Raw genomic sequence first — 24,945 nt, 5'->3', positions numbered from 1 at the left:
TTGACACTTATATTTATAGTTTTATGTATTGTAATTTAGGAAAATTATTTAACTACTTTGGACGTCATGTAGGTTTTCCTTCCATGAACTTCTTCTGAGGATCCAGGTTCCCATATAAGAGATCTACTCTAATTTATACTATGATGATGGGAAATTGAATGGGGTCAGGACTGGTGTGTTAGTATGGAAATGGAGAAAGGTATCCTAAAGATAAATTAGTGGTTGTGCTGGTTGGCTTTGTCAACTTGACACACCCTGCAGTCTTCTGGGAAGAGAACCTCAATGGAGGATTGTCTGCATTAGGTTGACCCATGGATATGTTCATGGAGGATTTTCATAGTAAAGTTAATTGAGAGAGAAAGATAAAGCCTACTGTGGGTGGCACCATTCCCTGGCTGGGTCTTAGACCATGTGAGAGTGGAGGCATGTAGCTGAGACTAAATCAACAAGTGAGCATCCCTACACTCATCAAGCTCCTGCCACTGTGGCTTCCTTGATATAATTTGCTGTTACCTGACATGGTAAACTTATAAATGCTCTAATCCTTTAAGTTACTTTTCATCAGGGTATTTTATAAACAACAGCTGGAGCGATCGTTTTTACTGGGAACAACTTTGTGGATTTAATTCTTTCCCAAAATTTCTGTAGTCTCAAATGGCTTATGTTCCCAGGCTAATGTTTTTCTCCTACGTATTTTCAATTTTGGATATCTTTCTTAAACAGCTGAGCCCCAGGCATAAGAGAATCTCTTGCTTATGAAGAATTCTTTCTCGGGAGCTGTCCAAGTTCAAACAGTGGTGGTTGTGGCAGTTTAAAGGCTGTGTCTCTGCCTCAGATTGTACCTCAGGTTGTGCCAATTCTGAAGGACTGGCCTGTCACCAGCTCTTCAGATGAGGTGACCTCAACTGCTGTTCCACCAAAGCTTAATTCAACCCGTCCCTTTGCCAGGCTTCCTGATAGGCATTCTACAGAAAACTTGAAATGCTCTGTCTCAGAGTCGATTTGACCCAACAGAAGATGATTACAAGAATGCCCAGTGCATTCCTGATGGCCAGTAAATTATTCTTTGGAAAGAAGAAGATTTTATTTCAAGAAATTGTTCAGGATATTTGAGATGGTCATAAATCTATTCCAGGAGTTCCAAGTCATAGTTGGCACCATGAATTGTGAGAATAAAATTACCACACATTATGGCACTGGGAAAATGGATATTGCTTGTTTTTCTTAAAAAATACTGTTTGAATCCAGCTTTATTCTAATTAGCCTCAATAAAAATAGAATTTTGCTATTCAGTAATTGACTCTCATCTCATACTCTGTGGGTGGTGGTTTTGTTGTTCCTGTATATTTGTTTATTAACTGGAAACAGATAGAGGGGCTGATGATCTTGTTCCTATAAATTTAACAGTTGACTTGTACAAAGGTAAGATGTTTCTTTTATTGAGTAAAAGGGCAGCTAATACCATAGAAGGTGTAATCTCTTTTTAAATTTGTGTGTGTGTGTGTGTATTTGTGTCTGTGTGTGCATGTGTGTGTGGTGTATATATGTGTGCACATGTGTATGTAGAGCCAGAAGGTGATGCTGAGTGTCCTCTTCAGTTGCTCCACACTTCCAGTGTTTCTTCTAGCTACAGCAGTGCTAAGACTCTGTCTTCTTAGCTGCTGTGTCTAAGGCTTGACTCAAAACAGGTAGGCGAGTCTCTGAATTTAACTACAAACCCTGCCACTTATATTTATGGTTTTATGGTGGAATGTGATATAGCAAAAGCCAATTTATTCTTTTTTGAGACACTTTTTTTCTGGGTGATTTGTCATTTTTTTTCAGATGTCCATTTGTCCAGTGATCTTCAGATTCCTTAGCTGGATACCTTTATTCTCCTGAAAAGACAGAAGTAAAACCCTTCCCCAACCCTAATTTTGGGGAGATTCTCTTTTGGCAAGTTTTATCTGATCAAATGGAAGATATTTGTTAGTTTTATACGTGTGTTTAGATGAAATGACCATGCGGTTTGATGAACTATCATCCCTTCTAATTAAGAGGTGTCTTTTGTTCAAATCAAATCTTTATCAATTTTGATAATATCCATAACTTTTCTCCTCATGTGGAAACAAAAGCAAAACCCCTTTCCCAGTGTAATACATGTCCTGGTTTCTGTTCTGAGGTCGCTACATCTTTAAAGAATATTGACTGATTTAATTTCATAGTTTTTTTTCTACTATCCAGTATCTCTCCAAAGCTATTGTTCCTTTCACATTAGCATTTAGAAAATTAAAAGTTAACAAAGCATTGTGCAATCTATTTCTGGGAGTATTTTTTAGCCCTTTCTTTTTATTCAACATATCCTTTAGAGTTTGATTTAATATTTCTATAACTGCCTGGCTTGTATGATTGTGTGGAATACCTCTAATATGCTTTATATTCTAATAAACAAAAAATGTTTCATTTTCTTAGAGACATATGCCGGAGCATTGTCTGACTTTACTTGTGCAGGTATACCCATGATGGCCATAACTTCAAGCAAATGTGTGATTACTGAATCAGCCTTTTCTGAGCTCAAAGCAGTTGCTCATCAATGGTGTGGTGTATATATTTTAGTTTTCCAAATTTTACAAAAATGAACACATTCATCTGCCAGCTTTCATTCCCTGAGTATCCTTTGGGTTACTTCCTGCAGGTAGTGGTGTTTACTATACCCCACCTATACTTCTGGCCTGGCTACAGGCCAATCAGCATTTTATTGAATCAATTTGAGTGACAAATCTTGGCTGTGGACAGAGCATTATCTTACATCAGGCATACACTGCTGTTTCCTGGTGTTTATGGGGGTGCTGGAGATCCAAGATCAGGTCTTTATGTTTGCATGATAAGCATTTTAAAACTCTCCCAAATTGTAATCTTTTAAATATGGACACGGTAATCTACTATCACTTCTATGTTATTCTCTTTAGGGATCTCTCTTTCCTTTTAGAATTTTGTGTTTCTTATCTCGGTATTGACTTTGCATCCAATCTATTCCTTCCTTCATTAATGAGTTATTTAAAACTTTATCTGATTTTCTGACATTTGCACGAGAAAGATGTTTTTTCCTTGAGCTCTCATTAGAAAGTCTCCATCTTTAAGTTTCACTGTTTCCCAAGGGTAGAATTATGAAAAGATCATACCAGAAGTTTCATGGGGCAGTGGAGAAAGACAAGTCGGGGATCTGAAGTTCGCCACCCTCACTGTGCTCACTCCAAGCTTGGGGTCTCGTTTTGAAGGATGAGGGTTTGCTAGGGCTCCCATAACTAAGTTACACAAGCTGAGCAGCTCCAACAATAGAGTCCAACATGCTGAGACTGTGAGGGAGAATCTGCTCCGAGACCTTCTTCCAGACACTGGCCACCTGCTGGTCATCTATAACCGTCCTTGGTTTGGAGCCACACCATCCCCATCTTGTCCCTTACCATCATGTAGTCTTTTCTTCAAGTGTGAGTCTGTGTCCATATTTCCACTTTTCATGATGACACCAGTTCCTGTCCACCAGGTGTCCATTATGATGACCACACTCTAATTCAGACCCCCTCCTAAAGACCCCAACCTTCAAATAAGGTCATATTCTGAGGTATTGCATAGTAGGACTTCTATACAAGAAACTGGGATCTGGGGACACAACGCAGCCCATTGTATTCACTGTTTGTTTGCTATCCCAGAGGATAACTTTGCTTTCTTCAAATAATTCTCTAAAGAGGAAAGATTATTGATTCCTGAGAGGATTTAAGCTAAGAAATCTTTGTTTTATGGGGATGTTTATCACAGCCACTGTCATGCCAATGTTGCTTTATGGATGTGTATATGATGAGTTCTCCATTGTAAATAATTATTGCCCAGCAGACTGGCTTGCATTTAATAGTGAGTCCATCATTATAACTTAAACACATCCTTTTGCTGTTGTGTTCCCATAAATAAAGCACAATTAATAAATCCTGTAGCATTTGGTTTGCACGCTTAGTTTTGAAAGGTTGAGTTGGTCTGAGGGGAGCAGAGCACCTGAGTCAGGCAAGCAGATCAGGGCAGAAGGAGGATTCTGTAGGCAACTAGAGTCATTCTCCGACTAGCAGAAACTTGCATTTGAATGACCGCCTTTGAACTCCCTTCATGTCGTGGGAGCCTGTCAGCTCTCTACTGAAGGCATGGAAGTGTTCAGGAGAGTTAGAATATTTGAAAGCACCAAACAGAGCATGGTATCCAGAGATCATCATGTGCCTCTTTGTGGCTTGATGCTGTGAATGGTGAATGTGTAATAATGCCAGTAACAATAGTGTGCGCTTAGGATTCTGCAACAAAAATATTTCTCTGCACCATTCTCTGACTTGACCATGATTGTTTTAGTATGTGTGTGTGTGTACACATATACACACGATATGTATGAATATATGTGTGTATATGAAAACTAAAACTAAAAATGGTTAAGATTTGCCTGTTGGCAAGGTGATTGTCATCATTTTCTTTCAAAAATATTATTTGTGTTTTTACACTTTTTCTGTAAAAATGTTCATTTATTTTGATCATATTCTTTCCTTCTCCCAGCTCCTCCCAGATCTTTCCTACCTATCTACGCAATTTCATGTTCTCTCTTCCCCACTTCTCTCTCTTTCCCCCTTAGAAACAAACAAACAAAAATCTCAAAAAACAGAAAACAAAAATTAGAGTAAACATCCAATGAGTCAAAAATTAACAAAGAAAGCACATAAGAAAATGGAGTCTGTTTTGTGTTAGCCAGCTATTTCTGTCCTGGAGTGCAGTTGAGGTGTGCAGTGACAGTCCATTGGTACACTGGAGAAAACCAGGTATCAGTTGCTAATACCTTCCTGGTCAGGAGTGGGACTTGGTGTCCACTTACCCTTCTTAGTGCTGGGATTTTGTCTGGTTTGAATTTGTGCGGGTCTTGTGTGTGCCGACATAGTCCCCGTGTGTTCATGTTTATCCATCCCGTTGTGTCTGGAAGACCTGCATCCTCGGAATTCTCCACCAGTTCTGACTCATGATCTTTCCATCATCCCTTCTTCTACATAGATCCGTGAGCCTTGAGGGAGGGTTTTGATGATGACATTCCCTTTAGGACTGACTGACACAAAATTTCACTCTCTGCAGATTGCCCTGTTGTGGGTACCATGTTAGTCCCCATCTGCTGCAGGAGGCAGCTGTTCTGATGAGTGCTAAGTACGGGACTGATCTATGCTAGTGTTAGTTGTTCGTCTCCCGTATTCCTCCAAGTCCTGTTCTCAATCTCTGCATTCTAATTCCTCTCAAACATGCCCCCCCCCTTATTTGTTGAAGCTTGCGCCCATAAGCCGTAAGTGAGACAACTGGGAGGCAAGTACAGAGGACACTAGTTCTATAGTGTGTCATTTGGGATGAATGTGTGTATGTGCGCTGTCAGGGCCAGGATAAGGCATTCACAGCAAGGTTTTAAATTCCCTGGTTCACACTCATTTGGCTCTCCTTCTGTGCATGTGACCTTGGGCAGGTAGCTTAACCGCTCTCACCCCAAGCTAGGGATAATGAAAGTTCCTGCCTCGCTGTTGTAAGGGACCTGTAAGATATGTAAAAACGATTCAGTGTGTGTTAAAATATGTTTTGTGAGCTTTGCGCAGGCAGCAACTTATGGCAGTTTTATTCATTCATGAATCTACACATCTAGGGCAGTGCTGAGCATAAAATAGATGCTCAATAAATACATTGTCGGATGAATGAATATGTGAATGAGTATAGAGAGTCCTATACAGAAAATGTAGAATGAAGAAGAGCATAGGCTTAGTCACTTTAGCAGGCAAAGTAGTCAGTGCCTGCCCAGCTTTGTGACGGGCGGCTCAGCTTGGGGACACATTAGAAATGCTTAGACGTCCATTTTTTGTTTCCTCCTCTCCCTCCTACCCCCTCTTCCTCCTCCTTGTGCTGAGGGCTGAATCTGTGAGCCTATACATGCTAGGCCTGTATTCATTCTACCCCTGAGCTGTGTTCCAGTCTCCTGGGAAACTTTTAAAGACACCAACTCAAACTCCACTCTGGCCAGTTGTTCAGGTTCCCATTCTTGCTGTTTTGGAAGAAATCACCACAGAGTAACAAAGTCCGGATTCCATGAGTGTATGGTTCTAAAGATTCAATCCTGAAGTGATTTTCTGATTGACTTAACACACCTTAGGGGCCTAAGCTCAACCTTTGTTTTAATAATAATTATATCCTTGAAATGTGTTGAGACACATTTAAAATGGTCAAAAACTACTTTGAATTCATATGCAATGAAGAATGAGACTTTGGCTCAAGTCATTGCACAGTTTGTTCTGCTACATAAATCACAGGTGGGATATTTACATTTATGTGGGGCTTGGAATTGGTTCTTACTGTGCGGACAATTAGCATTTCAGGCTGTTTGTTTAGATCAACTAAGAAGCAGTATGAGTTGCCCTGGGTAAAAGTAACTAAGGTCTCTGTGACATAAGGGAAAACATACACATGCACGCACACACACACGAACACGCACACATACATGTGCATGCACACACACTGAATAGCCTGTCTCTTTTGTGTGTATTTGAGATACTGGGTATTGAACTCGGTGCATCACACACTAGTCAAGTGCCCTATCATGGAGTTGCAGTGCCAGCCTCCCTCTCCCAGGTCCTTGGGGAGTACAATGAAGAAACAGAGTAACTTTTTAGATAGCTGCCTCCTCTCTCGAATGTTGAGATGAATGCCTCAGTATCTCTTGTCAGTCTTTAGAGATCCTGGCCAAACTACAGTCTCCATTCTCTGGCATTTTCCCACTCTGTGTATAGGAGCTCCATCTCATTTTCATGGATTAGACCCTACAAAGAATGGTGGGTCAGGTGTGGGTGGCTTGAATTTGGGAGTCATATAAAGTTGAGATGGGAAAAGATTGAAATTTAGAAATGGACCCAAGAGGGTACCATGCTGGATAATCAGTCTTGCGTGTCTTTCCATTTTGTTTTTGAAGAGTATTTATGCTATGTGTGTCTTTGGGTGAGTACAGTATAAAAAGTTAATACCCTTGACTCAGGCTTTTAATCCCAGCACTTGGGAGGCAGGGACAGGATGATTTCTGTGAGTGTGAGGTCAGCCTGGTCTACATTGTACATTCAGACCAGCCAGCTAACCAGTGGTGCATGGTGAGACCTAAAAACATTAATACTGTCACAATGTGTCCTTTATGAATAGAACAATGAAATGCTATTTAGTGGTCATACCAGGAAGATGAGCTGATTTGCTGTCTCCAGGGTTAGATTGTCTTTTTCTCTTGGTTCTTTAGTTTTTTGATTCTCTCCTTCCTTCCCTGCCTTCCTCTCTTCCACCTTTCTTTCTACCCTTGCTTTCTTTCTCTGTTTTTTTTTTTTCTCATGAGATGGCTTGGTCCAGGCCATGGAAAACCTTAACTTGGGATCCTCCTGCTTCTGCCTCTCCAGTGCTGGATTTTTAAGCATGCACTCTCATGCACTCTCAGGTCTAGTGCTCCCTAGATTTATCAAGACTGGAGTCTATTTCATTTGCATCTATCTATCTATCTATCTATCTATCTATCTATCTATCTATCTATCTATCTATCTCCTATCTAATCTATCATCTATCTATCTATCTATCTATCAATCATCTATCATCTATCTATCTATCTATCTATCTATCATCTATCTATCTATCTATCTATCATCTATCTATCTATCTATCTATCTATCTATCTATCTATCATTTATCTATCTATCTATCATCATCTATCTATCTATCTATTTTTGGTGTTTAGAGAATCTCCCTATGTATGCAGTCCAAGTTGGCCTTGAGCATACTGCCCTCCTGTCTCTGTCTTGGCCTTCTGAGTGGTGGGATTGGAACTCTGGCACGTGCCACCATGCCCAGCTGTATTTATTTTCAAAGAGCTGCGTTGAAGGACTTTGGGCCCTCTCAGCAAAGAGCATCTCGGAAGTATAAAGCCTGGGACGCTATTCAAATCATCCTAATTGGATTTCTCAAGCCCTGATCTAATCAGCAAGCTGGTTTGGCTTAGCTTCTTGGTCAAGTTCATTCATTAATTCAGAAAGCATTTATTGAATATTTGCAGACTCTACCCCTGGGCTAGATGTAACAGGATTAGTGGATGAATGGAACCCTGTCCTTTAGGAGTTTACAGTCTTCCCGAATGAAGGGAAGAGAATAATAGAAAGCTGTTTAAGATGTAAGATGGCTTTTGTACTTGAAATGTGTTAGCAGTCTTTCATGTCAGGTAATTGACATTAACTGTGACTTTATGCTCTGGAAACCACATTATGAAGTATTTTCTTTTCATATTTATTTCACAGTTAATACCACAGTTCTTTTCAGACATGCTCTTGTGAGAATACTCACTCCCCACAAAGTGATGCTGTGAAGTTAATAGAATTGTTGGCATTTCACGCTTCACAGTCTGTGCATTCGGGAAGATTCTGAGCAGGAAGAAAGACAAAAAGTTGAACCCCCATTTATTGTTTTATTGGAGCGAATTGTCACATAAAACTACGGTCCTCACCCCTTCCATCAAGTTCCACCAAGTTCTGCTAGAATTTTCTGTCATCTTCCACCACCATGATGGATGTAAATAGAAAACTAACACTGGTTTTAGTTGAGGTCTCAGATATAATGAGATTCTTCTACTCTTTAAAGGCAAATGTCCATTCATGTGTGAACTGTTAAAAACACGCTTTTCTGCTATTTAGAAGAGTGGAGAGCTGAAATCAGAAGTGCCTTTCCATGCTCCAATATTTTCTAATTATGATTTTTCTATTCTCTGTTTCTTATATTTACTTTTTTACGATGCACTTTTAGTCACAGACTGGAGCTACCCTCAATGCCTCTTACTCATTTTCCCTTCTAATTAATGTTTGTAAGGTGCAACACACACACACACACACACACACACACACACACACACACACACTCTGCTTTCTTCTGTTAATGTTACAGATTCAACCTTACATTTTTGTTCATGATGAGGACTAAAGGAGAAGCAATCAAAAGACATAGTTGCTTCTGTGCACAGGCTGGAAAGAGGTCTGCTTCAACGGGAGTCCCAGTGAAGTACCATATTGAACTCTCAAGGCGCAGTGATGTTCGGTATTGTGTGGCTGCCTTGCTTCCTGAGTCAGTGGCTCTGGTAGTTTGCTGCGGGGTCAGGAGTTGGTTCCTAGTTATGAAGGGTGATGAAAGTTTGGCTGTCACAGTCCACAGCTGCCTGAACGCTGAGCTCATTCGCTCTTTATTTCTCTCGTCCTCCTCTTCCTCCGCCTTCCACCTCTTTCCCTCTCTCTCTTCTTTTTTTCTAATCACAGCTCTCTGAAATGTGAAACTCTGAAAGACTTGTTTTTATCTCATTCATCTAAAATTTAAGAGCTCTTCTACCATCAGCAAGGACTTCGTGCTTGGGTATTAGTGGGGTGTGTGTGTGAGTGTGTGTGTGTGTGTGTGTGAAGCCTAAACCCAAGGTTGATTTTCATTTCTTCCCTCCCTCCCTTCCTCCTTCCCTCCCTCCTTCTTTTTGCCCCCAAGCCCCAAATAATATTTCAACCAGGGACATCCACACATAGTTTCACTTTCGCTTAAATCTTGCTAAGTTGCCCAGGCTATCCTCAAACTTTCTATGTAGCCTAAACAGGCTTTAAAGTTATAATCCTCCTGCCTCAACCTCTTGCTGTTGTATTTTTTTAAACACTTAGATTTAGACCCAAAGGTGGAAACTGTAGTTCCTGAATTCACAAAAATATGTTTTTTGTTAATGGTGAAAACTGGTTTAGCATTGGTGGTGGTGGTGGGGCTTCGAATCTAGAGAAAAAACCCTTAGAGACATCTATAGACAGTCATTCAATGTCAATGGGAGGAAAACCTTTGTGAGCAAAGGATTGCTCTAGAAGATTCTCAGTCTTCTCTCTTCACCTCTTGTTTCTTACATCATGTTTGGCTATCTCAGCACCTTCGGATGTCTACTTACCTTTTATTTTCCAAGTCAGAATCTTGCTGTGCATCCCAGGATAGCCTTGACCTTTTTGTCTTCAGATCCTGCTGCACTGTGTCCTTAGCTTTGCTGGATTCCAGGTCCATGTCACAACACCTAGCCACTGTTCCTTTCCTAAGAATATGACTGGAGGCAGTGGCATCTACTTTGATGTGAGAAACCAAAACTGGTGTTGTTAATTACCTATCTTCCTTCAAGGCTTCTACCCTTGTGATGAGTTTGGGGAATATATAGGTCAAATGTGTTGCCTGCATCCTGCTGGAGCATTGGAAAAAATTGCCAGCAATCTTGTTGTAATAATTTCCAACCCCTGAAGACCTGTTTCTGGAACTTCCTTGTGAGGACTCCAAGAGTCCCTAAAAGAAACAGAGAGCCAGACAGACACCTGTTGAGTTCCGACATACACAGAGGCCAGTGTTGGCATATGTCCACCCTTGGGTGTGGAGAACTTCTGTTCTTGATTACTCTCCCCAATTCCGTTCCTGGATGGAGTCTGATAGGCCAGTGAACATGCAGAGAGGCCAGCTGCCCTTTATGGTGTAACACACTTTCTCCTTTCTGCTCCTATAAAAATTAAGTGTAAGCACCTTTCCCCTCCGAGGCACTACATGGGGGGAGAGGGGCGTTCACAGTAGCTGTTCCCTTGTGGCTTCCCTCTGCTTCTCCTGCTGTGGGTCCTCTCGCCTGTGTTGAGGGGTCCTGAAGAAACGTGGGCTCTTCCTTGGCAGATGCAAATTGGTCTTTTCACACACTGAGAGCTTTCAGCTCCATGGACAGTGGTCCTCTGCGTGGAGAAGGAGGATGCTCTCAGGAGAAGGGAGGAAGAACAAACTCCCATTGGTAACGAGCCTGAACAGCGCTGTTCTGGGCAGTGGGCTTACCGGAGAGGACTTTGTTTATATTTCCTCTCTGGCAGCTTTAGTTCCTTTCCAAGTACTACAAGTATCCACCCCACATCCATTTCTGTAAGTGGAGAGGCTCCCCTCTCACCCTACACCCTGAAAAGAAGCTGGGCTTTTAGCGTCTGGCCCCGTAGCCTATACAAAGCAGCTGCCTCGAATGTCCTGATCTTGGGAGAGTTGCCCCTCTCTAATTCTAGCAGAGGTGTGTCTCTGCACAGTGGTAAGGGATATCAGACTTTAGAGAATCACTTGGATCACTCGGGTACAGTTCCCACCCCACAAGGAGCTATGAGCTCTGCACAAGATTCTCATGTTTGTGTGCTCTTATATATGTACACATTTATTTATGTATTTATTTTCTTGTTCCAGGAAAGCCATCTCCCGGACGGGCCTCCAGCATCTGGCGCCTGCACATCCTCTCGGCCTTCCTGTGGCGAACGGCCCAGCGAAGGAGCCTAGAGCCACTCTGGACTGGAGCGTAGGTGTCTACTGCTTTTTGTTTGGTTTTCCCCCTCAAGTTAATATTTACTTGCATGCTGTGTTTTTCTCACCTAGCCCTCAGGATTCCCTAAGTCAGAACACACCTACTGAGAGTCTTCAGTGGTCAAGTTAATGAGATCATTAACTGTGGGCTGAAAGCCATTGTCCCCACCTGAAGCCACGCATAGGGCTGCTCTTTGGTTCTGCCCTGCTGTCTCAACAATGATCAGGCCCATCCCTGTTCTTTCCAGCTTAGGGGAGTGAGTCATGGGAGAAAGGAGGGGAGTGTTTATTTCTTTTAGCCAACTAAAACATAATAATCATGTGTATTTGTGGTGTGCCATGTGGTATTTCAACACATGGGCACAATGTGTAATGTTTAAATCGGGGCAAAGTAGATCTACCTAGACATTTATCAGTTAGTTATGTTGCAAATATTCTAACTCCTTTTTTTCTAGCCTGCAAAAGAAGTACACTAAACTGTTATTGTTTGTGTTTACCCTGCTATGAAATTGTATCTACCTATGATTTAATATCCATTGAAGAATCTTTCCTTCAATTATCTAACCATTGTCTCTCCCAGCCTCTGGTAACAACCATCTTGCTCTCGGTAATAATTTATATGTAAGTGAGATTGCATGACACTCAACTTCCTGTACCTCACCTATTTGGCTAAGCATAAAAGCCTCCAATTCCATCTATGCTGCAGATGAAAGGTTTTCCTTTTTCTGTGTGGATAAATAATATTCCTGTCTATATATGCACCGCATTTTTGACAGATAATATGATATTTTATTGAATTTAAAAATAACACCCTTAGCAAAGGTCACGGGCTATAAAAAGTAAGCTCCGATTTTCACGTTGCCCTAAATGGGTTTTTAATTTCTACTAAGATTTAAAGGCATGTCTGTTTTCGTGCCTGTGTATAGATGGGAAAATCTTATTTCCACACGCTTTCAACTTGGCAGAATTGAAATCCTTTAGAGGGACTTACTGTCGGAGGATGTGGTAGATGATTCTACCATAAGCCAATAGCACAGTCTCACAAACAGAAAAAGCATTGCCCAGCAGCAAGTGTGACTTGGCCTCGGCTTCCCAAGGAGGAAAATGGGAAATACTCATTTCATTCTTGCTGCTGTTAGAGCTAAAATTATTGGAACAATAGCTAAATATTATTGGTACAAACATAATGTTAGAATTCTTTCTCCTGCCACTAAGTTGTCTGAGTGTTTGCTAGGCCAGGGAAAAGGTCATTGCAAACACTTCCTGTCTCAGTTTCTGCTTCTAAATAACATTGTAACATATACAGTTGCCTAAGATTTTGAATCATATGAAATGAAAAGGGGTTGTCACACTCTTCTTTATAGTACTGGGTATTGAATCCAGGGCCTCAAATAAGCTAGGCAATCACTTTGCCATTGAACAGTATCCCAAACCCTTATTTTTACTCATTTTTAGAGAAAGGTGTCTCTCCCAGTAGCCCAGGCTAGCTCAGAACACACTCTGTAACCCAAGCTGACCTTGAACTCCTGAGCCTTTTAATCTAACCTCCCAAAGAGCTGGATTCTAGACATGTGCCACTCGGTCCAGCTTCCCAACTCTTTATATTAGCCTTTCCAACAATGTAACAAACCTTAGCCAAATCACAGTCTAGGTTTTACTTGTGGTGTAAATTTCTTTCATCTTTAAGTTTTCAATCTCTTACATGAAGAGAACAATCACACCCTTCACTGACCTTCGTCTGTTCTCAGTGAGCTTGGCTGGCATTTCCTTTGCATCCAGTACCTCTTTCCGCCTGCCACCAGTAATGACAAGCACATGGACAAGTCCCATCTTCTTGTGGGAGGAGGGGTAGATGTGCACATGGGCGTGAAGGCTAGAGGTCTACCTCGGTGTCATAGATAGTCCTCAAGCACTACCTACTTTGAGTATTTTTGAAAGTAGGGTTCTCATTGGATTGAAATTTGCCGGATAAACTAGGCTTGTTGGCCGGCTTGGGAGCTCCAGTAGTCCGCCTGTCTCTTCTTCCCAAGCTCTGGGCTCTTTTGTTGATGGACACTCACAGTTGCTTCCATTTCCTGACTGCTGTGAAGAGTGTTCAGTGAACAAGGCTGATGTTTCTCCTGCTTATGCAAATTGAAGGATTTTCATTTCCTTCGGATAGAGACCTGGGTGTGAGATGGCTAAGTCAGACTGTGGTTTCATTTTTGACGCTTTTGAGGAGCATCCACTGTGTTCTTGTGGCTGTGTCTGCTACTGTTCCCACCACCGACATGCAGGGTTCCCTTTCTCAACATCTTCTACAGGACGTGTTAGCTTCTATCCGATGGGAGCTGCTCTTAGGGAAGGCAGGGTTGTTTTGATTTGTATTTCCACGATTATTAGCGATGTTTACTGTTCAAAAATCTCTCCGCAGGTAGCTTGCAAAGTCTTCTTTTCAGACATGTTGATTTAGACCTACCGCCCAGGTTTTAACTCTGTTACCTGCTGTCTTTGCTGTGTAGAAGTGTTTGAGTTTTACATGACCCTGCTTGCCCATTTTTCCTTTGTTTCTTGTACTTTTGGGGCCTTCTTTAGAAAGTCCATCCCGTCAAAGTATCCTGAATCCAGTCTCCTGCATTTTCACGCAGTGCCAGGTGTCCCGTGTTTTCTTCTTTAGAGCATCAGGTCTTATATTTAAGTATTCAGTCTGTTTAAGTTGGCGAGAGATAGCTGTCTGTTATCATCCTCGGCTTGTGAGCATCCGTCTTTATCTAACATCATTCTCCGCTTGTAGAAAGAATCATTGTGTCATTATGAAAAGGATCATATTGGAAAGTCTATCTATCGTTTCTCCAGCACATGTCCACATCCCCTTGTTTAAGCCCAGCTGCCTATGGATGTACATTTAAAGTATGTCTGCCACAGTGGAATCGCCTATGCATTTGGACATTGTTTCCTGGCCCAGCCAATGCTACTATCCTTGTCTTGAATTCTGGGCAGGTTCCTTGGGATCAAGAGGGTAATGAAGATGTGGTTTATGGAGCTAAAATGCATAGATAGAAAGAAATCAACAGTGGGAACCCAGCACGGCAATGCCTGGGCCAGGAGACTTCATAGTGGAAGCGGGGAGTGCCACTGGGCTATGAGAAAGGACCCTCTCTAGTCCTGGCTGATGTTGGAAATAGTTATCAACAAATGCTTTTTACTAAGTGTCCTGCCTAAGCCAGCATTAGACGAGCAAGCAGTATTTTCTGATTCCCAGGGAGAGGTGTACACTGTAGCATTCATCCATGCCATATTTTTGGCTGGTGGCAGGAGGCTCTGATACACAATAGGGGCCGAGCAAATAGGAGCTCAGGCTGGGTGTGTTTTGGTCTTTTGTTCTTTCTTTCCCCCCTGATGATTCTGGGTACCCTGTAATGGTGTTCTGCAGAAAGTCCAGTAGGAAAGCAAAGAGAAGGACACTCCCTTCTGGGAGACTCAGATGTGGCTCTGGAACAGATGCATCCCCTGGCTTTGTTATCAGTGGCAGCAGACAGAAGTCAGCGGTGGCCAGTACCCAACTACACAGAATGTTCAGGAAGGAGGAGAGAGCTAGGTGTATTCCAGTGTCCTCCGACTTTTTCTATAAGAGTTTAAATGACTCAGACTGGTTTTAAAATGCTGGTCTTTTTCTGCCAGGTACACTGTGTATTAACTGACCCTTCTGCTCAAGAGTCCAAATGAGGAATTGGGGAATTTTCTTGTTTTGTGAAAAGCACAGGAAGGAACTTCAGGCTTGAACATCCATCTGCAACAACCTGTCTTTTGGTTCCCTCCCTCCCTCCCTCCCTCCCTCCCTCCCTCCCTCCCTCCCTCCCTCCCTCCTTCACTCTTTTCTTTCCTTTCTCCTTCTTCCCTCCCTAGGCCCTGATATCTCTTATTTAGGCCATTTCTCTCATCCCAATTACTGTGTACATTCCTTTGTTCACAGTGAGCCATCTTGCAAACAGAACCAAGGTAGAGCTTTATTGTTTGGCTTATCTGAGGTCTCATTAGGTCTCTAGCTTCCCGAAGAGCTAGGCAGTGTGTTTGTTTTCTCTTCAAAGTGGAGAGCACAGGACAGCCTAAGGGCTGCCTGGTTACTGATTCTGGAACATGAATTGATTGTAACTCCTTTGCTGGGTCAATAAGAAGTGAACTTACTCTTGGAAACTGATGGGCACTGAGATAATCTCTAGTTCCTGAAAGGCTTGCTAAACATGACTCCAAAGCCAACTCATAAAAGAAACCAATAGGACCTGTTTTAATGCCAAATGGCCCCCCTTTTCAGGTTCTTCCTACTGTGCAGCACAGTGAGGTAGATTATCATGCACACAGAGAGGCCTGGTCTTCCCCTCCTACTAGTGGCCTCTCTTCACCCTGCCAGAAACAAACAGGAGAGGCTGTTCCCTCGGATACCATTAAGACACATGTCAGCCAAGCCAGTTTGGGAGGAAATAAGCTAAATTACTAGAATTGGGAGGAAGCAATGTTCAAAATAGAAACCAAAAATATTCGTCTCCTGGGCTGGGGTCCAGGCTCTCCATTTGGAGTGAGTTAGCCCATTTAGAAGTGTGTCGCAGCCACAGATAATATGTGTCTTCTTAAATGTCGCATGCCTCCTCTGCAACGGTGACTCAATTTACAATTAGAGCTCGCCTCTGTTTTTAAGATTGCAGGCAATAATACTGGAGGTAGGTCTCTCTTCTATCCCCACTGTTGTGTAATTTTGCTTTGCCCATTACCTGGAGCAAGCCACAGTGTGGGGGATGGGCAACAGCGCTCACGTCAATCATAAGCCCACCGTGATCCGTTCTCAGTCTCTTTCGTTTCTTCACCGGACCACATCCTGCCACCCAGTGTTCCCTGGAAAACAGAACTTCAGCTTGAACAAAACCAGCTCCCCACCACATCCACACCAGCATTCCTTTTCTCTAGCTGATGACATTCAGCAAAGACGGGCTTGCTCCCCAGCAGGTCGGAACAGCACAGTTGGTACATTGCCTCATAGTTCAGTTCAGGGACAAGATCAGGGAATCAGAGTCTTCGCACAGAGACGCTTTAAACTAGGTTAGGAAATTAGGTCACTTTATCTCTTTAGAAACCTTGAATGAAAAGCCAGGAAGCAGCTGGGGGCACGTGTGTGCGTGAATGCCAGTGTGTCTGCCAACATGAGTGTGTGTGTGTGTGTGTGTCCTTACACATGTGAGTGTTTTCTGCATGCCTTCTCATGCCAGCCCTGTTCTGAGTGTGAGCCTAGGAAGCCTGTGCTAGGTGTCAGGTTTGGTGACATCATCACAGCCCCTCCTGCCTCCCATACTCTTCTTTCTCATCCTTACTTCAAAAAACTGAGGCAATGAGAAAATGAGAAAAACACCTCACATCAATCAGTGCGACGATGCCTCTGGTCTTGGATAGCCATGTCATTGTGGGACCAATCTACTGTGATCGGTTCTCTTTATTTTCTGAGTTCAGGGTAATTTAAGAGATAGCACTATATTAGTTACTGTTTATCATTCCTGCAACAATATTCCTAACAAAAACAAACTAAGGAAAAGTTTATTCTGATATGTGGTTTAAGAAGCCATCCATTCAGTCCATCATGACTGGTTGCCGGCCAAAGAGGCAGCTGGTCACACTGTGTCCACACCAGGAAACAGGGAGAGATGAACTCTGTGCGCAGGGACTTCAGTCCATGGGATGGTGTGTGGACATTTTTGGATTGGTCTTCCTATGACAATTAACCAATTTAGAAACTCCCTCACAGACAGGCCCAGGGGTTGTCTTCTAGGTGATCATAGATTGTGTCAATTTGGCAACCAGTATCAACAACCAAAATTGCTTGGCTTCTCAGAGGAATCCCAGATTCCTTAGCTCCCTGGGTCTACAGTGTCTTGATCCAAATGTTCTGACACTCGGGAAGTGATGGTTTAACGCTCTTTAGTGGAAACAGATGTGAGCCATAGATTAAATATAAATTATTTAGGGAATCATGTTAAAACAATGCGCGTCAACAGGGGAACCCAGTTTTAGTACCATGTTTTGTTTCACCTGATCGACCCCAAATGCTGTCATTCAATATTGAAGTGACAGATGGTGACTATATGGGGACTTTGGCACTCATTTTTCACGCCCAGTCTTTAAACTGTGGCTTCTGTGTTGACGGCACAGCTTAGTCAATGCTGACTTCATTCCCAGTGTTCAGCAGCCGTCTTCCACACAGCTCCTGTGTGGACCATCCAAGGCACTTTGCCACCTATTACTAACTTGCAGCTTTTCAGGCAATCCACACTTAATTTTCAAAAAACTTTTCATGGATATCTGTGAGGATGATATCATTTGTAACTCCAATTATTTAAAAATGTTTCTAATCACATATCTTTGTTTTTCTGGGTTATTTGATTCTGGTGCATATGTACTGCCTTTTTGGCTTACATTTTTGAGGAAAAATCTCTGTATCTTAGACTGACCTGCAACTTACTACGTAGCCCAGACCCACCTTGAACTTTTAGCCTTTCTCCTGTCTCAGACTCCTGGATGCTGGAATTACTTATGTGTATCTATATGCCTCCCTCCTGCTGGTGCACTTATTATACATATTATTTAATCTATAACACTCCCCTATTTTTATATTTTTTATCTGTAATCACTGCTTGGATTTTTGCTGAACTTGGGCAAGTAATAATATTTATCTATTTGTCTGTGTAACATTTATATATGTATATATAATTGTATATATGTATATACAATGTATATACAACTGTATATATACATATTAAAGGGTCATCAATACCTCTGTTGTGTAAATATGCACGCAAGGATCACAGATGAGTGTTGGTGTGAGTGAGTGCATATGTGCACATGTGCTTGTGCACGTGTGTGTGTGTGTATGTCTGTCTGTCTATCCAGGGAGATTTGTCCCCACGTCCCAAAGACCAGAAAAGAAAAATGCTATCTCTTAGAAATCAGGTGGTTACTTTTCTGTTTTCTAGAAATGGATAGTTTTTGAGCTGCATATTGTGTGAGATGTCATTTCAAGGGAGATTTGTATAAAGGAAGCAAGAAAGGTGTCCCAGGTGGGAAGGATAATCAACAAAACATAGCACCAGAAATAAGATATGATTAAAGAACAGTAATAAGGGAGACACAGACGATAAGGATAGATTGGTTGGCAGGCCTGATGCAAGGTCTAGGGTGCCAGACTGAATGCGGCCTTTATTCCATGAGTAACAGACACTCGGGCAAGCATTCAGAACCACGGAGGGGCACAATCATAGGTGTATTTTAAGGGAACCGAGTGTATGACAGTGTAAAATTAGCCAGAGCATTTATCAGAAGAAACTGGGACTCTATTGTATTTGCTGTCTAGTGGATACTAAAAAAGCTGGGTACAGGCTCAGTCATAAAAGGAAACCTAGACACAAATAAGAACCAAGAGAAAAGTCTGCATTCCTTGGGGATAAAGTAGGCTGCTGTGAAGAAGAGACCTGGATGTGTAATGTGGTAATAGAGAGTTGTTTCTCTCTCACCCACACTGTAGACCAGGACTAGTCTAGGTGGTTGGATCGAGCCAGACTCCTCACACTTATTCATGGGCAAATACTGACTGTTATGTTGACATCTCAAGGAGGTTTCTAAAATTGTCCGAAACGCTGGCCACCCCAGTCAAGTCACTGTGGCTGAGAAACCAGTTGATCCCTCCAGGTAGATGTGAGGGACCCTGCTTGGAACCTCTGCTCCTGGTCTTTTGTTTAGAACTTGCTTTCACGGCCATTCCTAACTGCAAGGGAAGCTGGGAAATTAGATCTAGCTATATGTTCAAGAAGAGGAGAAAAAATGATTTTGATGAATGGCAGTTTCTGTCACGATGACCAAGAAAAGAAATTTGAAAAATGTCTGGATATATGGATTAAGAAGAAGACGGAAAATCAGAAAGTGGAAGCAACATGATTAAAAAGAAAAGAAAAGAAATATCTACTAACTCCTTATCATGGGCACACTCGACATATTTTTGTTCTTGTGCTGAACTTTTTCAGTGACCCTGGGATAGAGGAGCATTTATTTTTATAATTTTACTGATAAATGAACTGGGGTTTAGGGAAATGAGAGGGTCCTGAATTGTGTGACTACTAAGTAGCCTATCTACTTTATAACAGAGTTTATGTTATTAGATCACACTAAAGAGTCAGAAGAAATGTAGAAAGCAACCCAAAGCCCGTCATGTGCTAGTTCATCCTAATGCTGACAGCACCCAGGTATCCTCTATGCAGAATTCAGGAGTCCTTAGGACCACTCTCACTTCTAACATTAGTTAGTATTCAGGAATCTCTGAGGCTGTACTGAGGATGGAGACTTCACTAGGTAAGCGTGCATAACTCAGTGAAAGCTGTTAACCTCACGCTTCTGGACCATCACCATGCAAACAAGGAGGGAGGAGGGAGCATGTAGTGTAGGTAGAAGAGGGGAGAAGGGGAGGGGGGAAAAGGAAGGGGAGCCAAAAAAATGTATAGCTCAACAAAAAATAAAGAATAATAATAATAAAATAAAAAAGTATGACATCATATTTTTGCATGCCTCCACTCTGTTGGACTTCCACGTGTTATAATTTATGACTTTAAACTAAAGGACATAAAATAACGGTAATTTTTCCTTTCTGCCCCTAGCAGTTAGATGTGACAAAAATATGTATTTTTACTCATTTTATTCGTTGGTTTTTAGTTTTATATTTGAAAGTGTATTGAGGTTTAATATTGATCGTACAGCAAGTTGTTGTAAAATTTAACTCTTTTATGGACCTTAAAATCTAGTATGTAAGGAAATGTCAATCAAATAATTATGCTACTATATGAATAAGTGCCACTTAAGGTAGATAGTGAGAAAGAAACATGAAACATGACAGAAACTAGCAAAGTAATTTGACTTGGATTATGGGACATTGAGGACTTTTTGATCTGATGACCAAACTACAAATAGAAATTAGGCATATAAATTAGTCCAGAGATGAGTAAGGAATTTGGGTAAAAAAAACGTTTAGTGAGCCATTTTTGATGAGAATACCTGAGCAAACCTAGATGAAGTGAGAAGCACACGATACTGACGTCAAGTTTATACAAGGCTTCAGCACAGGACAGCAAGTTCAGTGGACTTGACCCGAGACCTTCCTTGAGAAACAGCAAGGAGGGCAGGGTGCCTGTCAGTCAACTCCTGGATAGAAACATAGCAGGAAAAGAGGCAGGAGACTAGAGCTTGAGAGACCACGAATAGGAAGAGAACACAGAGACACCCAAGGACTATGCAAGGAAAGACTTAAGGTTCTTCCGTCAGCGTGAGTAGCTAACAAGCAGACTAGCCACTTGACCAGATTTCTGTTTTGAAGCTAGTCAGAAAGGGGGAATTAAGGAGCCATAGGTAGGAAAAATAGCCCCTCTCCCAGGAATGTGGGTGTAGTCTCTCTCCAGCTGAGAGTAAGAATTCCAGCACAGTTAACGGTTATTCTGAATGCTGCCCTAGGGACAATGTTCTGTTAATAGAAAGATGCTACAAATTCAAGTGCTAACACTACAGGAAGTCATGTGCAAAGGCCTAAGCGAAAATAACCTTCGAGTATGGCTTTTCACTTTGCCCACTAGCATATGTTCAGTTTTCTATGAAGTCTCACAAGAATCCTCTCCAGTAACCCTGTAATTGACTCATGATTTACCTTATTAAATGGCAATCCCATCTAAGGCGCCTCTGGACCTACCCTGTCATATCATTTATTGAAAAGGGAGAAAGGGGAAGAATAAAGATCCTTAGCAACTATTTGAGATTAGGTTGAGAGCCCACCAAAATCACAGTGGCTCGTGCTTGTAACCCCAGCACTTGGGAGGTTGAAGCAGGTAGATAAAGTGTTGAAAGCTTATCTTGAGCTGAGCTGTGTAGCAAGTTTAAGGGCAGCCCGAGCTACATGAGATTTTGGCTCAAAAAAAAAAAAAAAGAGAGAAAAGAAAAAAAATAGAAACCAAATTAAACCAAGCAAATCATATTTATGGCTCTTCCTCAGCTACTTAAGACAGTGTCTCCCAAGAAGCCTGTTTACACTTGAGTATGTTTTATTCCCTCCCCCCCCCCCCCGTGTCACTCTGTTAACATCTGTGCTGAAGTCTGTTAAAGGCTCTTCTTCATGAACTCCAGCTCTGCTTAATTCTGGCTTACCCGAAATTCTTTACTGCAGAAAACTTTCGCTTCAGGTCTCTGCATAGGGCTCCCTAGGCTTCTTTCTGCAGGTGGCAGCAGAGCCGTAGAAAGTCTCTGGCTTTAACCCCCAACTACTGCTGATGTTGCATTTTGAAAAAGAGATCATGAGGGTGGACACAGAAGTAGGGATGTCAGTTGTGGCTAGCTATTGAGATATTCCAAACCTGAGCTAGAGGTAACAGCAGAAGCTCTGGGTAGTAGCTGGACCTCAGGTGCATCTTGAAATAAAGATGAAATGAGATTAGTTGTAAATAAGAGAGAGCTATAGAAGGTCTTCAGAGTTTTAGCCTAAGTAGGAAGAATGGTAATGCCATTTACTGAAAATCCAAGACAAGGAAGAGCATATCCAGTGGAGGAAATCTGGTTCTTGACATCATAATGATTTAAGATGCTTATTAGGTCTTCTGGGGAGTGCTGTGGGCAACAGTTTATGAGTGAAACTCAAAGAAGATGGGTCATATTAAATTAATAAGTTGGAAGGTAACAATTACTTAACAAGTACCAAAGCTAAGGAAACTCAGTGCGGTCATCTAAGGACTGAATGTAGGTAGAAGATGTGTAATGTAAAAATCTGAGCCCCGAACTGTAGAGCCCTTCAGCACTGAAATTTGGGAAGAAGGAAAATCCAACCACAGAGACTAGGAAGAGTAAGCTGCAGAGTAGAAGGCCTCTGGATGAGGCGAGCGACCATCATTGTTGAAGTTGCTGATGAACATGAAGCTTGATCATTGGCTATTGGATTCAGCCATGTGATGTCACTGGTGATCTGGAAGAGTACTGGTTTGTGAAAGAAGAACATCTGGAACTGGGCTCGAGAAACCAGAATGGTGTGTAACGAAAGTGGCAAAATATAAGAATTCTCCAATTGAGCTTTCCCCGTGGGAGAAGAATGGAAACAGATGTGTGTCAAGGAGTCAACTAGTGATGTACTTTGTTGTTTTCAGCTCTTGTTTTTCTGTGTGTCTGTGACCATGATACAAGTCAGTTCTGAATTTTATTTTTTATTTATGTGACTCCATATCATGAAGTTTTCTATATGACCAATCTCTATATTTGTGCTTCTTGATTTTACAACACTCTGTTGTGCTGTACTTCTTGTGATCACTTTTTCCCCTTTAGGTGACAAAGGCCTCAAGCGCCTTTTTTCTGATTTTTTTTTTCTTCTCCCCAGTAGTAATCTCCTTTGATGAACCTGCCCTTCCAGGACCTCACTGTGGCACACCTAGCTTGTCACTGTCAAAGGATCTTGACATTTGTGTCTCTGCAACAGTTTTATATTGGGCTCCTTAAAATGGTTGTATTTCCTGTTATATATATCCTTGTCAGGTGTATAGTTGCCTTTTTCTCCTATTAGAATTATTTCTTTAGGAACTACTTCCCAAAGCAAGCATACCAGTTTAAGTAATGTATGTTTTACTCTGCCCTCTCTTAGGATGTCTGCACATGTTGCTCTCTTTCCTTAGTACCTGTGGGATTTTTACGGTGAACATGTCTTTTCTTAAAATTGATGGAGATACTTCATGCCATGTCTCTCTTATCTTCTTCTCTAGTGGTTGTACAAGACAGAGAAGAATGCAATGTAGTATTTTGGATCACAGACATATTGTAGAATATATTATCTAAAAAGTGTGGAGAGGAGGGTGAGGTCTATTATTGGGTCATAGACTCCAAAGCACATTGGGGCCACCTTGGGACCTTTGAGCAATTGCTGTCCACAAATTTCATTGAGATTCACTGACATAGACTCTCTGGAATCATAGCCACTTATTTTAAAATTTTTATTAGGCCACTAAGTAGGTACCTCAATAAGTAGGTGCCTCAAACTAAGAACCAGAGCATTAGATGGTGGAAGGGATACACTAAAGCCTGCTTCTTTTCCCTTCCAAAGGTTCATCTCTTTTAAATCAAGTTCCCATAAAAACTGGGGCTAAGTCAAAGTAGTGGTCTTTCTGTGAAGGACGCAGAGGCAAGACTGACCAGCGAGTCTCTGAAAGCTTGCAGATGGTATACTATTGAGCGAAAGGAGTCTAAGGCCTGGGAACTATTGGCCTGTAAGTCTGGTATGTGGTGCTTACAAGAGTCTGACTCCCAGGTTCTTACCTGTCCCTGCCTGCCTTACCTGCCCTTCCAGGACCTCCCTGTGGCACCCCTAGCTTGTTACCGTCAAAAGTTTTTGACATTTGCGTCACCTCAACAGTTTTATATTGGGCTCCTTAAAATGGTTGTATTTCCTGTTATTAAGTCATGTGTAGTTCACAACTTTTCTAGTCAGTTTGCCCCGTGAGATGTCACAGCATCTCTGTGACTAGTGCCGGCGCTGAAGAACAAGTACTTCATAAATGAGTCAAAGCACAGAATAAAAAGGGATGGCTTTGGATAATTGGTCAGAAGTTTAAGCTGGATGATAGGTGGCGCCTGCAGTGATTTAGACCGCAAGCCTAGTGCTCCAGGGCATCTTCTAAAGAAATGCATTTGTGTCTTACTCTCTAATGATGTCATCATTTTGTAAGAACCTTTATGGTCCAGCCCCATGTCTAGCCTTTCTTTCTTCTGATAGTGTCCCTCATGAAGAGGAAAGGTCTGTTTTCCCATGACTATCTAAGTGCAAACTGAGCATTGTTCATCAAAGGAGATTACTACTGGGGAGAAGAAAAACAATCAGACGAAAGGCACTTGAGGCCTTTGTCACCTGTCTGCTTGATCACTGGTCTACATGGTCACATCTTACTCATGCTGTTTTGAGACTTCCTCACTTTCCTTGGATCTTGAAACACATCTAGATCTGTGGTTCTCAATGTGTGGGTCACAGCCCCTTTTGGTGGTCAAATTACCCTTTTACAGGGGTCATTTAAGACCATTGGAAAGCATAGATATTTGCATTATTCATAGCAGTAGTAAAATTACAGTTGTAAAGTAGCAATGAAAATGATTTTATGGTTGGGGGTCACCACAACATGAGGAACTGTATTAAAGAGATCACAGGATAAGGAAGGTTGAGAACCACTGATTTGGATCCTAGGTCACAATATGTCCTGTGGATTTTCTTTCCCGAAACCATTTGAGACTGTTCACCCTGAGAGGAAAATGTATTCTATTTAAATATGAAGAAATACGTTCATTGTTTAGCATGGTAATTAGTGCTCTCTCCCCCCTCCCCCTCTTCGTGCTGGAAACATTTGGTCCATATTTCTGTTTTTCTCTTCTAAGTCCTGACATCAGGAAGGCTGTTGTGTGGATGCTTCTGGAATGAGTTATCTTAAGAGTGTCTCAAATGTATGACGGACTTTAGATTAC

At 41.8% G+C, this 24,945-nt stretch overlaps 1 protein-coding gene across 3 annotated transcripts in view; it reads left to right on the top strand.

Moving 5' to 3' along the window:
• Positions 1–24,945, top strand: part of Dgki (diacylglycerol kinase iota) — a 454,067-nt gene that overhangs the window by 133,649 nt on the left and 295,473 nt on the right. For all 3 annotated transcript variants that reach the window (XM_038320431.2, XM_038320432.2, XM_038320430.1), the window contains exon 2: positions 11,302–11,410. In XM_038320431.2, coding sequence (XP_038176359.1) covers positions 11,302–11,410 — 109 coding nt within the window. The remainder of the gene's footprint in view (positions 1–11,301; positions 11,411–24,945) is intronic.

This window comes from Arvicola amphibius, chromosome 2 (genome assembly GCF_903992535.2).
Source record: "Arvicola amphibius chromosome 2, mArvAmp1.2, whole genome shotgun sequence".
NCBI classification, from domain to species: domain Eukaryota; kingdom Metazoa; phylum Chordata; class Mammalia; order Rodentia; family Cricetidae; genus Arvicola; species Arvicola amphibius.
This window is presented reverse-complemented; position numbering and strand designations above follow the sequence as displayed.